Raw genomic sequence first — 17,467 nt, 5'->3', positions numbered from 1 at the left:
AGAGAGGAAGTGGAAGCTGGTTGTGGGTAGTTTAATGCGGAAGAAATTTCTTTCTGGTACCTGCAAGAGTAGAAAACCGACCTTTTTCCCCTGGCCTCCTGCCTTTGCCCATTCCTTGCCTGTACAGGGCCCGGCCGAGGGTGTGCCTTGTGGGCGATAATAGGGAGCGATTTGGGTGGAACCCAAGCTCGAAAAGCCTGGCCAGAAGGGCTGGGCCTCGCCAAGGGCTCTAGGTGCGTCACACATCTTAGACGCTTGGGTACCTGGCCAATGGAGGTATACCTTCAAAGTGGGTGCGCGCCAGCATTGCGCTGGATTCATCTGAAGGGGCCTTAGCCAGCAGCACCTTGGACAGAGTCTGACTGTGAGCTTAGGCCTGGATAGCCAGGCTGTGTACCCGAGGTGGGTATCCAAATATGCCGCAACCTGGAGGTCACTAAGAAAGCTGGGGTATGAAATGTTGGTAGACGCCAGGTGCCAGGCCACTCCAGTAGAGGAGCCCAACCCAGAACATCGCGTCCCAAGCCAACAGGCACCCCATGCAAAGAAGGCTGGAATCGCATATGTTAAAAAGAGAAGGCCTGGGCGGTCTCGGGGCGGAGCATCCCCGCCCGCAGCGCCCATTGGTCCTTGCAACGTGAACGTCAGGAATCCAGCGCGCGAAACATGGGCAGGGTGGCGGGGGCGAGGAGCCGGGGTGGAGCCTGGCGTCCCCTCCAGCGTCCGGCCGCGCCCGTCCTCAGGGCTGCGGCTAGACGCCCGTCCGCCGCTGCGGCCAACGGGATCTCTCCCTGCGGTGCTCTGCCACGGTGGAACTGGACGCACTGAGCTCCAGCGGCAGCTGGGTCGCCAGCTTCCTTTCCCTTACGGGGGCGTCGAGCTCGCGCGTGCGCAGCGGGTGAGGGACCAGGGCCCGGACCCCCGGCTGACTCCACGCAGGACGACCGGACAGCCCGGAGGTGAATCGGGATGAGCTTCTCAGCGCTGCGGCTCCACTGAGGGGGAAGCCTGGGAACAGAGGGTCGCAGGCCGGCCGCAGTGCGTGAGGCCATGGCGTTCCTGTCCGGGCCGCGTCTGCTGGACTGGGCTAGCTCGCCACCGCACCTGCAGTTCAATAAGTTCGTATTGACGGGCTACCGGCCGGCCAGCAGCGGCTCGGGCTGCCTGCGCAGCCTCTTCTACCTGCACAACGAGCTGGGCAACATCTACACACACGGTAGGTGGGCGGCTACCTCATGCTTCATGCTTCCCGTACTCGTGGACGCCTTGTCTGTGAGCGCAGCAGCCCCCCAGCCTAAGTCCTAGGCTGCCCCTGCCCTGGTTGGGTCAGGCGCCGCGGTGACAAAGCTGCCATTGTCCCAAGCTTCGTTGCCAGCTTCTGCTTTTCCAGCAGTGCCCCAAGGCAGGAGAGGGAAGCAGAGTGGGAGCCAGCTTAATCCCGTTGAGCTCTAGGGGTAAGGATCCTAGTATCCCCTTGGTAATCCTGTGCCCTGGGCACCCTCCCCCTCCGGCGCTCGTCCTGGAGATGGGCGTTCACTGGCTAGGAGGAGTCAGAAAGAAGAAGACCGCCCCTGCCTTGCCCAAGCCCCTCCTCGTGGTAGCCTAGTGTCCCCACCACCATAGCAGTACCGTGGGGCTCCGCCTGGTGGCCCGTCCCCCCTCCCTCTTGCGGCCCCTAGAGCTCTGCTGACACAGCCCTGGCCTGTCCTTGAGCTGCCCCAGCTGGGAGAGGGGACTAGGGCCAGCTAGGTTTAGACTTGTGCTTTTCTCTAAAGGAGAAGGAGAAGGCTATTGTTTTGTCAGACCCCCATCAAGAGTGGGGCTGATGCCTGCATTTGTCCTCTGTTAGAGCAATGCCAACTGCCCGTGGGGAAGGATGGGAATCTCCAAGAAAGGGCAGCACCGGAAGGAACAGAGCTCCTGAAAACACCCCCAGTGGAGATAGGATAAGCTTCTTTCAGTCCCTTCTTTTCATTCTGGCCTTTCGTGGCCTTCTTCCTTTATGGAAAACAAAAAGACCCAAAGCCAACATTTGACAATGTTAAGTAACCCTGAGTCTAGTATGTCCCTCCTGTCCTAATCGGAACTCAGGCTGAGGTCATGCTTCTCCAGGCTTCTGCAGACACTCCGGGACAGACAGGCGGGTGGTCTGGCCTCCTGTGTGGCAAAGAGGAGCTGTGGCTTTAGCTTCAGCCAGGATAGCTCAGAAGTCAGTCTGCCCTGGTTCACCATCCTCTATCCTTTGCCTAGTCGCTGGGCTCAGCTGGGACAGGCTTACTCCAAGCCTGTTTCCACACCTGCAAAGTGGCTCATTGTCTCTACATCTAGACCTGCAGTGATCCCTGACAGTAACACTTCTGAAAGTTTGAGACCCACAGACCTGCTTGTGTGTGGGCTGGCAGCAACACTGAACTCCGCCTGCTCTGTCTTTCTTGTGTTTTTGATAGTCAGGTCACTTTAAATTTTTTTATATTTATGTATTAACTTAGTGCATGTGTGGGTGGGTGGGTGTACATTTGCCAAGGCATGTGGAAGTTAGAAGACAACTTGTGAGAACTGATTCTCTTCTACCATGTGGAATCCAGCATCAAACTGACTGTCAGGCTTAGCAGCCTTACCTATGAGCTATCTTCCTGGCTCCAACTGATACCTTTGGGATGTTTTCCTTTATGCTGAGTGTGTCTGATGGGTAACTCTCCTTCCCTTCTAGGGCTAGCCCTGCTGGGCTTCCTGGTGCTGGTGCCAATGACCATGCCCTGGGGTCAGTTGGGCAAGGATGGCTGGCTGGGAGGTACACACTGTGTGGCCTGCCTGGCCCCCCCTGCAGCTTCTGTGCTGTATCACCTCTTCATGTGCCACCAAGGAGGCAGTCCTGTGTACACCCGGCTCCTTGCCCTGGATATGTGTGGAGTCTGCCTCGTCAACACTCTTGGTGAGCCAGGGCCCCAGGAAGGTGGAGGCAAGGGCTACTGGTAGGAACCCTGGGTAGGGAAAATCAGCTAGCTTGGACTGATTTTTTTTTTTCTCTGCTCTCTCTCTCTCTCTGCAGGAGCCCTGCCCATCATCCACTGCACTCTGGCTTGCAGACCCTGGCTTCGTCCAGCTGCCCTGATGGGTTACACTGCACTGTCAGGTGTGGCTGGCTGGAGAGCCCTCACTGCCCCCTCCACCAGTGCCCGGCTTCGAGCCTTTGGTTGGCAAGCTGGGGCCCGCCTGCTGGTGTTTGGGGCCCGTGGAGTAGGGCTGGGCTCAGGGGCTCCAGGCTCCCTGCCCTGCTACCTGCGCATGGATGCACTGGCACTGCTTGGAGGGCTGGTGAATGTGGCACGTCTGCCAGAGCGTTGGGGGCCTGGCCGCTTTGACTACTGGGGCAACTCCCACCAGATCATGCACCTGCTCAGTGTAGGTTCCATTCTCCAGCTACATGCTGGTGTTGTACCTGACCTGCTCTGGGCTGCTCGCCACTCCTGTCCCCCAGACTGAGCTGTCTCCTAGCTGCCAAACCAGCCTGCCCACAGCTTCCTGAGACAAAAAACACCACCTTCCCTCCTTTGCTGGTCTGCAAGGGGCTGGTTCCCTGGAAGAACCAGCACATGGGACTTCCTGTCTGGGAGACCGCTCTTCATTCTTCCCTGTGGATTAACTACTTCTTGCACTCAGGCCTTCAAATTCCAGCTACCCCTCTCCCTGCCAACTTCCCTCCAGGGTACTGTCAGCTAGAAGGAAATCATTCTTTGAGCTTGAATTTACCCTGTTTGACCTGTGAGAGTGTCTGAATTCCTGTCTGAGAGTTGAGTCCTGCCAACTTACCAAGCCTCCAGCCCAGAACCACTACCTGTATCTTGCCACTCCCAGAAGACACCTCCTGGATTCTTGAACTAGTCTCTCTGCCCCACTCCCTGACCTCCATCTTTCTGCCCTGCATGCTAAACCTCTCAGTAGCCAGAATTCTACCGTTCCTGTCATTCCTGAAGTCAGGACTCACAGCAGTGGGACCAGGCCCTTCTCTCAGGACCAAGTGGGCACTGGTCCTGCTTGGATCATCTGGCCAAGAGACATGGGAGGAGCTGCTGCCTTCCCTAAGCAACAGGCACAGATGTGGAACGGTGGCTTTGGATTCAGGCCCTCTGGACCAAGGACTCACCTTCAGTGCCATGGTCTGTCTGACTGATCTGCCCATCAGAGACATGTCTGCTCAGGAAATCTCTTATACAGTGTGTGGCTTCAACCTGCTGGCCAAAGGCCACGCTCTAGCAGAGTATGGCCTCATGGCCAGATCATCCCAGAGGCCTAAGACCTTAGGCAATCAATAAAGGGACAAGAAGCGCTATGTCGCCACATGAGCAACCTTGGGTGCTCCCAAGATTCATTACTTTTTATTAGATACAGAAGTTTCCAGGGGAGAGGTAGGAAAGAGGGTCAGAGGTTTAAAAGCACCAAGACTGGGCCTATGGCTCAGGCTGGGTCAAGTGAGTCCTCAAATAGGCTGAGGAGGTTCCGTGGCTCAAAGGTAGGGCAGGGACCTCTAGGAGGCTCCGAGTCCATGTCAGTTAGGTCCAGGGCATCCCTTGGGGAGGAAAGAAAAAGGAACAAGACTCTGGATCCCAAAGCCGACTGTGCCCAGCAGCCCGAGGCCCTGGGCTTGCTCACCTCCTCACCTTGGTGTGTACCTGCCTCGAGGGGTAGAGGTTCTCCTAGTGATCCGGGACAAGATGGTCTCTGGGGAGAGCGAGGGACTACAGAGAGAGGACAGGACAAACAAGGTGTTGAGGGTTGAGAAGGGTTAGGACCAAACCAGCTCTGATCCTGCTTGGTTCCAGGCCCCTGCTTGGTGAAGATAGGCCATGACTAAAACAATAAACACACAGTGATAACTGTCAAATCTTCCTATCTGACCATGTTCAGGGGCATCTCTGTCCCTTTTCAGATTCATCTGAGCTGGAAGTCAAGTTTTGGTAAATGAGGCTTTTCTAGTATTTTGCTGTTACAGAGACCCTTCAGAGTGAGGGAAATCCTACTTAAAGGGAGGGATCCTGAGAGAATGTGGTTCTTCCATGGAGCAATTTCTTAATTACACTTTCCCTTGGTTAGCAGACACCTGGGACAAAGGGAATCCTCTCAGGACAGGGACTTAGCAGGTTCTGGGAAGTATCCACCCAGGGAAGGACAGCACTTTGTCCCTGAATAGGGACAACCTCTACAGAGGTGTGGGCTATAATCCTGCACTAATGACTGGCAAAGCTGTGCGGGACGTCATAATTGCCCACACAGACCATGAGCTACACCCACACAGCCAGTCCTCATCCCCTGGGTGTGACAGACGCCCATCCACCCTCCTCTCCATGGGGCCTGATGCCTGCCATGTGGCACTGACCACATGATGCACACACCCCCACCCCCACGTCCTAGACTCTCACCCACCCTATGCTGTCGTCATCCCAGCTGCTGGAGAGGCTGCTGTCCAGGAGGGGGCTGCAAGGTGGAGAGCCAGGCGGTGTGGCTGGTGGGCCCGGAGGCTGCAGCCAGCTGGCAGGATGAGCCAGACCATGCCAGAGCCAGCATAGCAGAGTGATCAGTGCCTGAGGGGAAAGGGGGCCTCAGAATTCAAGCCTGTGACAAAAATCACAGCACTTGGAGGCTGAGGTAGGAAGATATAAGAACAAGCACAACCTAGTCTATATAGTAAAATTCAGACTAGGTAGGTCCCCTGGGCAAGGAACAGTTGGAGTAGACCACCACAGAGGCTTACCTGCCACAGGGCCCAACCTCGACTCAGGGCTTCTGCAGCCATATACCACAGAACGTTCCAGGGACGAGGCTGCCTCAGCATGGGCAGGGCCAGCAGGGCCTTAGCTGTGGCTCGAAGCTGGGGGTCAGGCTCCAACATCATTGTGAGGACAGAGCGCAGCTCAGAAGACAGACCTGCCCATGAAGCAGAGTCATGCACGTCAGGAGCCAGGGTATTTATTGACTGGGCCCTCAGCTCAATGGTGCCCCTACTACTAGCCACCCCTTACCAGAGAAGCTGATAGTAGTTGCCTCTTTTCCTGAGCCCCCACTCACCAGCAGTGAACTCGGGGGGCAAGTATCCCTGGCGCAGCTGCTGCCAGCCCTCCCCACCATGGGGCAGCTCCATGTTGCAGGCCACTTCCAAGATGGTGAGACCCAGACTAAGAAGGACAGGGCACAAAGAAAAAGAGAGGCAAAGTCCACTTTGTGACACAGATCCCAGTCCTAGGCAGCATCTTGGTAGGAAAGGGCTGCTCTCTTCCTCCATAAACCATGAAGTTGGTGGGAGAGGGGCACGGAGCTTTGAGGAGGCCAGTAAGCACCTTCAAGATGGAGGCCTGGCTGTGAAGCAGAGACCCCCACTTAAACATGCTGCAGTGGAGGTCCGTCAGAACCTCACTGGCATGTAAATTACTTTGCATGATGATTAGGTTTGGCATCATCATTCTGTGGGAATAACCAGAATACAACCGAGGCAAGGCAGTAGGAGCCAGTGTGGACTCAGAAGCCTGGCCTGCGTGTAGTTCAAGATGCTACCTGTGGACTTGACGAATTCCTCAGCCTCACTGCGCCCTACTCTCCCTGTGATGGAGCCTAACCAGACAGCTGCTAGCCAAGGAGATGGCGGCCTTACAATGTAAAGGGGCCTCTAGAGAGTTTGCTGCTTACTCTGGAGACCCCTCAGCTAGTGTGCAGGGCAACACCTCCCAGGCCTGAATGCCCTCCTACCCTAGTACCAGGAAAGAGCTCTTCCTTTGGGCAGTCCCTCCCTTTCTGCTGATCAGTCCCCAATAAGAGCCTCTTCAGGACCTCTCCACATCCCAGCCTCACCTGAACACATCTGCGGCTGTCCCGTAGGAGCCCTGCAGCAGTTCTGGGGCCATGTAGCGAGGGTCTCCCTCCTGAGCCTCACCAGCGCCAGCTGAACCCAGGTCCACCAGTAGTCCAAAGTCACCCAGCTTGCAGCGCCCCCGGGGCCCCAGGAAGATGTTGGCAGGCTTGACATCAAGGTGAACTAGGCCTTGACTATGTAGGTGGTCCAGAGCCAGAAGAGTGTCCCGCAAGTAGCCCCAGACCTGGGCCTCTGGCAGGCTGGCCCCCCAGGCTTCACAGTGCTGCTGCAGGCTGGGCCCACAGAGCTCGGTCTGCAGGTACAGGATGCCGCCCTCCTCCCAGGCCTGCTCCAGTCTCACACAGTGTGGGTGCTGCCCCACCTTCTCGTGGCCGCCTACCTCAGCCAGCTTGCGAGTCCGGTCTTTGGGGCCTCGGAATGGTGACATGGAGCGCTTAACAGCATAGAGTCGGCCATCTTCCTTGGAGCGCACCTGGAAGGGAGGTGTTGCCCAGAGGCAGGATGGGAGACAATCAGAGGATGCTGATTGTTAAGATTTCACCATGCAGGGGAATACATGTCAGTCTTAGACCTCTGAATCAATGATAATGACCTGAACACGTCCATTGCAGGAGAATGCACTGGAGACCCAGCAACAGAGATGGGGCAGACTATGCCTCTGACCAGGGTCCAGCGCTAAGAGAAAGATTTAGTCCCCAAACAACAGGGCAGTATGCTCCATTGTGCCCAAGCTTTCCTCCAGAGAGGAGAGATGATCCAAGAGCCTGTGCTGTTTGTATTTAAATAAAATTGCTTTCAAACAGTGTTTGTGTAAAGGAAAGCTACTGTTTTAGAAGACATATAAGTGATTGAAAAATTAATACCATATTAAAGAAAACAAAATTATGATGGGAAGGGGTACAGCTTTTGAGCCTGCTAAGCTAGGGGAAAAGGTAGGCATTGGGGTCAGTTCCAGGCCAGACAGAACCAGTCATGGATCTCAGCACAGCCATCTCCAAGCAGAAGAGTGGCAACAGAGATCTGCTGCAGGCTGTGCCAGGATCTGAACAAGGTGCCAGTGTGCGTGAGGCATGCGTTTGAGGCGCTTAACATGGGGGTGGGGAGTGGGAGGTGGGGGTGGGAGGTGGCTGCAAGCCCTAGAGAGGCAAGCTGTCAAAGAATAAAGGGCAGGTGGATACCTCGGACACTATCCCACCAAGGCAAAGAGGTTCCCCAGAGGAGCCTAGGAAACCACCCTTCATTTACCTTGAAGACCTCTCCGTAGGAGCCATGACCTAGGCGGCTAAGCCTCTGGAAGTTCTGCTGAAAGAAGGACTCTGGCCGGCTTGGGTCATATCCAGGACTCTGCAGGGTCTCTGAGGTCTCACCCAGGAATGACACCCTCCGGGGCTGGGGCTGGTGCCAGCCTGGAGTCCGAGGAGGGAAGAGACGGCTGACGGGGATGCTGCCCTTGGCAGGGGGCCGAGGTGGAAGGCTCCGGCTGAGGCCCCCGGGCCTTTTGAGGGAGAAACCAGGCTCTGCATGCCGGAAGTAGGCTGGAACTGGGATGGGGGTACCACTTAGGGGCGGTGGGGTGCCCTCAGTGGGCATGGACATGACCAATGCTAGAGGATCAGAGCACAGAGCTATGTGTCCGTCCACTCAAACAGTGCTTGATTCTGTGGCCCACAAGACAGCCACTCCTTTGCCACACACACGTTTTACTTTCCACATGAAGGTTGTGTGGGCCACAAGTACCTGCAGAGAAGGAGAACAGGCCATCACACACCTACATACTGTGCCATCTCTAGCTTTGAGGTGACATAAATATGAAGTCAGGACCATAAGCCTTTATCTCTGAGGGCCTCATATCCAGCAGAGGAATTATAAGGCAGGCAGCTCTAGAGTTGTCCATTCAGTCTTCTCTGCAGACTCTCCTAAGGTCCTGAGATGGGAAAATCATGCCATCCCTCATCACAGTAAAAACTTGTGAGTTCCAAAACTTGACTCTCTTCTAGAGTATGTATATAAAATGAGGAGACCTATGGACTTTCCCCAGAAACAGATAGACTAGAAGAAAACTTACACAATCATCTTAGTCTCCGGAAATGATACTAAGACAGAGAAAATGAAATAGTTACAGAAGAAAATCTAGCAAATCTTGGTACCAACGTGGAGACAGAGTAGAACCTGCAAATCTCCAGCACTGTAGGCACATGTCCAGAGTGGAGACTCTTGCCACAGAGCTTCACCTCCCTGTCAAAGTTAAAGTGTCCGCCTCGGAAGAGCAGGTTCTCAGCATTACTCAGTCTCCCACCAACTCCACGGGGCACAGGCTGGATTCGGTCGAGTAATGGACTAACCAGGGGCTTTCTGCTCTCTCCTGTCCCCGACAGACCAGATGGAGGTTCTACGGTCAGGCCCAGCAGGCTGAGAAGCCCATGATCCCAGCCCCAGCTCATTCACAGGAAGGGAGCTCCGCACTGGAAGAGGCAGCAATCTCAGAGACCTCTGTCCTGTCTCAGCACCCTGCTCCTAGGCAGCAGGGCCAGCTGGGGGGAAGTGCACCACTGTCCACAGCACAGCTCAGAGAGACTGCCCAGGGGTGGAGGTGGGCTGTAAAATAGAGCCCTAAGGCTGCCCCCAGGAAACCTTGATTGTGAAACAGGGAGCAGTTCATACCTGACAATGCTGTCATAAGGAGTGGGGGCTAGGCACAATGATTGTCACCTACAATCACAGCACTTAGGAGGCAGAAGCAAGAGAATAAGGAGTTCAAAGGCTATCCTTGGCTACATATAGAATTCAAGGCCAGCATGAGCTACATGAGACCCTTGCTCAAAAAAAAAAAGGGGGGGGGAGGGGACCTTAAAGATGACTCAGCAGGTAAAGTGACTGCCTTGCAAGGCTGACAACCTCAGTTCAAGACCCAGAACCTACATAAAGGCAGAAGGCGAGAATAATTCCACAAAGTTGTCCTCTGACCGCCACATACATGTCACGGCACACTCCACCCCGAAAATAGTAAATATTTTTAAGTGAATGAAAACTTTATGTCTTAGTTGTTGGGGTTGGGCATGGTACTATATCCCTGTAATTCTAGCCTAGGGAGACTGAGGCAAGAGGTTCACAAAATTGAGGTCAGCCTGGGCCACATATTCAGATCTTGTCTCAAAACAAAGAAAGAAGGGTTAGAGAGAGAGTTCAGCTCTTAAGAGGATTGACAGCTCTTCCAGAGGACCTAAGTTTGATTCCCAGGACCCACATGGCTGCCTGTAACTCCACTTCCAGGGGAATCTGACACCCTCTTTTGGCCTCCATGGGCACTGCCCACATGTAGAACATAGACATACATTCAGGCAAAGCCATACACATAAAATAAATAAACCCATACACATAAAATAATATCAAAAATTATTTTTAAAAACCTAGGAAGAAATGCTGGGCATGATGGTGTATGCCTTTAATCCCAGCACTCAGGAGATAAGAGGATCTTTATGAGTTTGAGACCAATCTAGTCTACACACAGAGAGAGATCCAGGCCAGCCAGGGCTACATATATAGTGAGATCCTGTCTCAAGAAGAGAGAGAGAGAGAGAGAGAGAGAGAGAGAGAGAGAGAGAGAGAGAGAGAGAGAAGAAATATAGCTCAACTGATGGTAGAGTACCTCCCTGGCATGTGCTAGGCTCTGCTTTGATCCCTACTACCAAAACCAAAACAAGACACATGTTTTAGGAGCACAAATGTCTTTGTACTCATAAACAACACTAGGAAAACCAGGAATGTTAAATACACAGGGCTGTCCTTTCAAAGAAAAAAGATATATTAACCTCTTCTGCCCAGAAGGCTGGGAATGGAGGTGGCTAATAGCCTAGGTAACCCCATGCTATCTATACAGCTAGGCCATACCTGGCTCTCCCAAGCTCCCCCAAGCAGGACCAGAGGTAGCTAATAGCCGAGATGACCTCTACACTATTTGTAAGACGGAGACCAGGTCCTCCTCTAGGCCTTAAGATAGCACAAGTAGACTATCAATAGAACTGAGAAGAGTTTTGATCTGATTATGCTTTCTTGTGCACAGGGGATTGTGTTACAGCAGGAAACCTTTCCCCAAATTGTACTGTACTTAAATATGCCTACAGTAAACTGCCCAGTGTCAGACTCTAGAAGTTTGAACCAACACCAGCTACTGAGTTGTGTTGAATGGGATTTCCCTCTTGTCTCACACAGATTAACCTTTTGCAGGTCCTGGTGGTTGCAGAGGCCCCTGAACACATGTATATACAAACAACTAAAGACTTAAATAAAAAGGAAAACATGTTCATGGCAATGGTCTTAAAGTTGTGGACTGGGCATAGTTCATGGTACAGTGTTTGCCTAAAGCACTATACCTTCAGAGACCTTCAGCTCAGCCTTTCTCTAGCACAGAGAGCAAAGCCCTGTCCAACCTCTCCAAATTCATCTGCAGATTCCATACAATCCCTGTAAGGAACCCATCTGGCTTCCTTAACAATGAGCATGCTAGGTGGTAGTGGTGCACACCTTTAATCCTAGCACCCCAGGAGGCAGAGTCAGGCAGATCTCTGAGTTCAGAGGACAGCCTGGAAAGAGCTGATCCTATAATTCATGTGGATGTTCACACCCCAAGTCAAACTCTCATATAAGACTAAACTTAGAAGAGTTATACTTACAGATTTTTAAAGTCTTCAAATCCATAGTAATTGAAACAGCTTATTCACAAAAAGATGAAGGAGATAGAACTAAGGGTTTTGAAATTTATGGCTTATTCATTCTTTCTTTGAAGCTGGGCATAGTGGTGCACACCTTTAACCCCAGCACTCAGGAGACTAAGGAAGGAAGATCTCTGTGAGTTTGAAGCCAGCCTGGTCTACATACCAAGTTCCAGGACAGACATAAGAGTGACCCTGTCTCAAAAAAATTTTTTTTCCCTTTGTCTTGTTTTTTTTCCAAGACAGGGACTCATTATGTAGTCCAAGCTACCTTTGAACAGCCTCCTGCCTCAGTATCCACAGAGCTGGAATTATTTATTTTCAAAAAGAGTGCCAAACAACCCAATAGGAAAGAAGTCTTTTCAACAAATAATAGAGACAACTGGGTAACTTCATGAAAAAGTAATTTAAGAAAAAAATTGACTTCATCTATTCTCAGTATATATATATATATATATATATATATATATATATATATATTAAAGATTTATTATGTATATAGTGTTCTGCCTGCATGTATGCCTGTAGGTCAGAAGAGGGCACCAGATCTCATTACAGATGGCTGTGAGCCACCATGTGGTTGCTGGGAATTGAACTCAGGACCTCTGGAAGAACCACCAGTGTTCTTAACCGCTGAGCCATCTCTCCAGCCCCATCAGTGTGTATATTTATAATTTTATTTTGTTTTGAGAAAAGTCTATGAAGTCCAGACTGACCTTGAACTTGTAGCAATTCTCCTGCCTCAGACTTCCAAGGAATTACAGACATGAGTCACCACAGCTGACATTCATTGACAAAGATAATAGTGTTTGATCTTGGAATGGATGCCTCAGATTCACTAGTGGTCTTACACATATATGCTTTCTTACTATGCCTTTTTAAAAGCTATTATTACATTTATGGTATTAGGGATTAAGCCAAAGGCCTAACACATCAGCCAAGCATTCTACCACAGCTACATCCTCACCCCTACATCTGTACTTTCTAAATATGAGACAATATTACCTTTCTAAATCTGAGATTTATTTTTGTTTGTTTTTTGAGACAGGGTCCCTAGTTTAGGCTGTCTTCACACTTGCTGTGCAGCCAAGGATAACTGTGTCCCCGACCACCATCTCCAGAATGCTAGGATCACAGGCATGTACCACTACACTCAGTTTATGGAGTGCTGGGTATCAAACTCAGGGATCATTCATTTTGGTAAATGCTATATCAACAGAGTTATTAATACAATCCCAGGCCCTAAATCTGGGGTATTTTGAATTATGAAGAGCACCTAGCATCAGGAATTTGTGGAATTGCAATTCTGCACTGGCCTACAAAAAGCTGAAGGATTTAAGACTGGTGTCTGGCCAGACAGTGGTGGCGCATGCCTTTAATCCCAGCACTCGGGAGGCAGAGGCAGGAGGATCTCTGTGAATTCGAGGCCAGCCTGGTCTCCAAAGCGAGTTCCAGGAAAGGCACAAAGCTACACAGAGAAACCCTGTCTTGAAAAAACAAAAACAAAACAAAACAAAACAAAGAAAAAAAGACTGGTGTCTGGCATAAACGCTAACTGTTATCATAATCGGTGCTTTAGATAGTAGTTGAAATGATTCAAGTACAGTGGTACCATGGTGTCAGTAACCGTGTGCCTGTTGGGGCAGAGGAGAGCATCAGGTTGCTACAATGTTGTAATTGAAAAAAAACAAAAACAAAAACAAATTGAAAGCGAAAGAAAGAGTCCACTGGGGGAAACACATGTATCAAAATTTGCCACACCTAGCGAGAGTGGTGGCTAGATCAAATTACTTCGTTAGCGAAGTGAGGTTAGAGACTTAAATTAAGCTGCTTGGCTGGAAGGCTCTCTTGTTATGGCTCTAATTACTTTAAGAATCCCATCCCAGAGATGGCATGCGCTTAGTGATAGAGTTCCGGCCTACCACTCAGGTCCCTACCCCAAAAGGAAAAAAAAAGGTCTTCTTGGAGGAACCAGACTGTCAGGATCCATGATCATGCTGGTTAAACATACATCCTTGAAGGGAGGGAGCGATGGCTCAGCGGTTTAGAGTACTTGCTGCCCTCCCAGAGGACCCAGGATTGATTCCCAGCACACATCTGACACCCTTTTCTGGCTTATGTGAACACCAGGCACGGACGTGGTGCACATACACACGTGCAGACAAAATACCTATATATATATAAAATAACAAAAAGAAATACTTTTTTTGTTGGGAGGGGGGTTTCGAGACAGGGTTTCTCTGTGTAGTTTTGGTGCCTGTCCTGGATCTCGCTCTGTAGACCAGGCTGACCTGGAGCTCTGCGACACCGCCGCCCGGCCTTTTCTCTTTTTTTAAAGGAAGAAGAAATACAGTCTCCATGCCTAGCATCGGGGAACCCATCACCTTCTGTCGCCAGCCAGGAAGACCGGCCCCTCTCAATGTCATTTACGTTTTAACACCTCTGGCCTGGTCAAACAGCCTTTATGGGGTGAGAAGGGCCGGTAGTGGAGACCTGGCTGAGTCCAGAGTGTCCCGGAGCCACTGATCAGCCAGGGTGACCTCCGCGTTTCCAGGGGCCTCCTCACCCTCTCACTGGGCTGGACACATCTGCTGATCACCGTCTAGCGCTAGACTGTGAGTTCCTCCGGGGTAGGGCTGCTGCTGAATTCGCTCCGTCAATCCGCAATTGACAAACAATTGCGTAGACCGGCTGTCACCCGGAAGCGGCTCTTCCCAGAGAGACGAGGGAAAAGAGAGGCAGTGATGGAAAAGGGGCTCCCAGTGGAGAGGGACAGGCAGTCACCCAGGGCGGCCCGCGGGAGTAGGCGGGGCGTGGGCGACAACGCGGACCCGGAGTCACCCGAGGGCCAGGCGGCCCGTGACGGACAGGGAGGGGTGGGGCTGCTGCAGAGGGGCGACGGGCCACTGAGGGAGGAGGCCGAGGGCCGTCTCGGGGCGCAGCGCGGCGGGGGCGCGGGGCAGGGCGCCGGGCGGAAGAGCGGCGCGGCCCGGAGCCCTCACCGGGGTGTGGGCTCACCTGGGGAGGCTGGGCGGGGCGGGGCGCGGCGTAGCAGCGAGGTCCCAGGTTCCGGGTCGGCGGAGGCCGCTGAGGGCCTCACAGGGGCCAGGCAGGCCGGGGGCGGGCAGCGGCGCCTCTGGACACCGGGACGAAGCGCTCTCTGCGAAGGGGAACGGCCCGTGAACGCGCGCGGGGCCAGCTCGCGCCAAAAATTCCAAACCGGCCTCGAGGCCCCGCCCAGGCTCTCCTGTGGCCCCGCCCCCGCCTGGCGCAGCCCGTCCGGCTCCGGCGTGGGCTCCGCCTCGCGTCCTGCGTGCGCACCGAGGCCTCCCCGCCCCCGAAGCCTGGCCGAGCGCTCTCACTGCGCAGGCGCACCTCTTCTGGCCCTACTGCTGAATGGGGAGCTAAATTCTTAGTCCTGGACGCCAGGTGGGAGCGATCCTCTACTCCCCCAGGATTCCGAGGACTTTTGTCGGCCTCCAGACTTCGGTTCCCACACTCGCTACCTTCTCTGGGCTGCCTTAATTCTCGAGTCCATAAAAGGACAGGCAGGGCCCTGCACCCAAGTGGCGTTTCCTCCGGAAGTGAGCGTTACACATCATCTTACACTAGTAGAGCGAAGGGGAGCGCCTCTTCTAAGAAGCTGGAGCCTCCTTGTGCACAAGCTTTCCTTTGGAGAGAAGTGATCCAAGGGCCTGTGCTGCCTGTATTTTAAATAAAGTTGCCTTCAAATAATGTTTGCGTAAAGGAAAGCTATTATTTCAGAAGACATATAATTGAAAAAGTAATACCATATTAAACAAAACAAATACCATATTGAAGAAAACAAAATTATGATGAGCCTAAGGAAAGAGGTAGGCCTTGGGGTCAGCTCCAGGCCAGACAGAACCAGTCATGGATCCTAGCACAGCCATCTCCAAGCTTCAGATTGTCACCTCTCTTGTAAAAGTGAGCCAATGAACCTAGGACGATTCCTTTAAAGTGGTTAGCAGAAAGCCTGCGCAGAACTAACGTGGCGTGGAGCTTGCTTCTTCCCAAAGGGGACCTTTATTTAATCGAGAAGTGAGAAATCTAGGCCCAGACCAAACACAGCTGTGGCTATAAAGACCAAGAGCCAGGGTGCATCCCACCCCCAAACTTTGGTTTAGCTTCTCTGAGAGCCAGGGCACCTGTGACTCAGACTAGTCCTCCTTGAGGACCCCAGACAGGTCCCTCTCCAACTGGCCCCACCCACTTTCAACTGTCCACTCCTCAAAGTTTAATTCATAATGATTGAAACAAACAGACCACCGCCAACAAAACCCCAATGCAATGGCACATGCCTATACCCCAAGCTCAGAGGCAGCTGAGGCAAAAAATGTGAACCCAGAATTTGGAAGCTAGTTGGGCACTATAACAAGACCCCATCTCAAAATCAATCAACCAATCAAACAAACAAATGAAAGTTAGGCATAGTGGTGGAGATCTGTAATCTCAGCACTGGGGATCTGGGCAGAACCAGGCAGGAGGATCTCTGAGTTTGAGGCCACCTGGTCTATATCAGAAGTTTCAGGCCAGCCAAGGCTACATAACAAGACCCTGTCTCAAAGGAGGGGAAGCAGTTTTAGCAACTTGAACCCTGTCTTCTGAGGGAAATGGGGAAGGAAGTAAAATGACTAGGCTGTCAAGCTCAGTCATAGACTTCATGCCTAGCATGTGTGAAACCCTAGGTTCAATCCTCAGCATTATAGGGATAAATAAAAACATTTCATTTCAGCAGCATACTTCGAGGAACATCTCACTCTGTAGAGAAAGGCTGCACTACACATGCAATAAACACGAATTAGTAGAAGTTGCAGGTAAGTATGCAGATGTTGTGTCAGGGAAATAAAGGCTGTAGTACTGCTCTGCCAGGCTCCACATGTGTAAAATGAATAGCTCCTCCCTCCTTGAAGAAATGATCACTAGCTGAGAAAATACATGTGAACTGCTTTAGTTGTAGGAGATGCTGACCAGAGAGGTCAGCCCTTTCCTGTCCAGGTTCATGATCTCATTGCTAAAAAAGAAAAAAAAAATGTATGAACAGAAGCAGCAGGCCAGCAAGTCAAAGCTTGGCTTAGAAAGTGAAATATGCATGAAGTAGCAGCAGAGGACCACCTTGGGAATGGTTGGTTTAGCACTTTTTATGGGTTAGATGGTGGAACCGCTTGTGTAGTGGTTCTCAACCTGTGGGTCATGACCCTTCTGGGGGAGTCTAACGACCTTTTCACAGGGGCCACCTAAGACCATCAGAAAACACAGATATGTACATTATGACTCATAATGGTAGCAAAATTTCAGTTTTGAAGTAGGACTGAAAATAATTTTATGGTTGGGGGTCACCACAACATGAGGAACTGTATTAAAGGGTCACAGCATTAGGAAGGTTGAGAACCACTGCTCTAGTGGAAGAGATTTCTCTCCCCTTGATACAAAATCAAACATGGGTTGCATCAGTCAAGACCATAAGCAGAGCTGTTTAAGTCAGGAATCACACTTTGGTGGCACAGACAGAGGCATGTTTCCAAAGGGATCAAAACCAGGACTCTTAGCTGGACAAGGTGGTGCATGCCTTTAATCCCAGCATTCAGAGGCAGAGACAAGTCAATCTCTCAGAGTTTGGGGCCAGACTGGTTTACATTGCAAATTTCAGGCCAGCCAAGAGTAAATATGAGACCTTGTCTCAACAACCAAAACACCAGAAACAAAACACCAGGACTCTTGCACTGGACGCCTCCAAACCTGGGCCAGGTGCTAGATACCACAAGCCTCACCCCCACATCTAAGACACCTAGTGTGACACTTTGTTACAACAGTACCACAGAGCTGTACACACCTCCCAGACTCTGAGGAAGATTCCCTCACTCAGATGGGATCA

At 51.8% G+C, this 17,467-nt stretch overlaps 2 protein-coding genes across 4 annotated transcripts; one reads left to right on the top strand and one right to left on the bottom strand.

Moving 5' to 3' along the window:
• The first annotated feature begins 708 nt into the window (after window positions 1–708).
• Paqr4 (progestin and adipoQ receptor family member 4) lies at window positions 709–7,627 on the top strand. The gene is made up of 3 exons (XM_059270135.1): window positions 709–1,216; window positions 2,711–2,932; window positions 3,050–7,627. Exons 1-3 carry the CDS (start codon window positions 1,051–1,053, stop codon window positions 3,481–3,483), a joined length of 822 nt encoding a protein of 273 aa, XP_059126118.1. The 5' UTR covers window positions 709–1,050; the 3' UTR covers window positions 3,484–7,627.
• Window positions 4,331–14,796, bottom strand: Pkmyt1 (protein kinase, membrane associated tyrosine/threonine 1). 3 transcript variants are annotated; one of them, XM_059270134.1, is made up of 9 exons: window positions 14,590–14,796; window positions 14,138–14,281; window positions 8,108–8,599; window positions 6,841–7,334; window positions 6,064–6,170; window positions 5,750–5,922; window positions 5,422–5,579; window positions 4,671–4,736; window positions 4,331–4,567 (listed from the first exon to the last, which is right to left on the bottom strand). In XM_059270134.1, the coding sequence occupies exons 3-9, from the start codon at window positions 8,456–8,458 to the stop codon at window positions 4,456–4,458; spliced, it is 1,461 nt and encodes a 486-aa protein (XP_059126117.1). In that variant the 5' UTR covers window positions 8,459–8,599; window positions 14,138–14,281; window positions 14,590–14,796; the 3' UTR covers window positions 4,331–4,455. The 3 variants fall into 3 exon arrangements, with proteins under 3 accessions (XP_059126117.1, XP_059126115.1, XP_059126116.1); XM_059270132.1 differs by having other exon boundaries at window positions 4,659–4,736; window positions 14,590–14,792; XM_059270133.1 differs by lacking the exon at window positions 14,138–14,281 and having other exon boundaries at window positions 4,659–4,736; window positions 14,590–14,792.
• Window positions 14,797–17,467: the final 2,671 nt, after the last annotated feature.

The sequence above is a fragment of the Peromyscus eremicus genome, chromosome 8a (assembly GCF_949786415.1).
Source record: "Peromyscus eremicus chromosome 8a, PerEre_H2_v1, whole genome shotgun sequence".
Classification (NCBI taxonomy): domain Eukaryota; kingdom Metazoa; phylum Chordata; class Mammalia; order Rodentia; family Cricetidae; genus Peromyscus; species Peromyscus eremicus.
The sequence above is the reverse complement of the archived record's forward strand: the minus strand, read 5'-3'. Positions and strand labels throughout refer to the sequence as shown.

Bases quoted from the DNA above. Each gene is read 5' to 3' on its own strand.
- Paqr4 (XM_059270135.1), top strand. From the start codon at position 1,051: ATGGCGTTCCTGTCCGGGCCGCGTCTGCTGGACTGGGCTAGCTCGCCA. The intron at 1,217-2,710 runs GTAGGTGGGCGG...CTTCCCTTCTAG, and splicing joins GGGCAACATCTACACACACG to GGCTAGCCCTGCTGGGCTTC. The intron at 2,933-3,049 runs GTGAGCCAGGGC...CTCTCTCTGCAG, and splicing joins CTGCCTCGTCAACACTCTTG to GAGCCCTGCCCATCATCCAC.
- Pkmyt1 (XM_059270132.1), bottom strand. From the start codon at position 8,458: ATGTCCATGCCCACTGAGGGCACCCCACCGCCCCTAAGTGGTACCCCC. The intron at 6,171-6,840 runs GTGAGGCTGGGA...TGTCCTTCTTAG, and splicing joins ACAGCCGCAGATGTGTTCAG to TCTGGGTCTCACCATCTTGG. The intron at 5,580-5,749 runs GTAAGCCTCTGT...CTTTCCCCTCAG, and splicing joins GAGGTTGGGCCCTGTGGCAG to GCACTGATCACTCTGCTATG.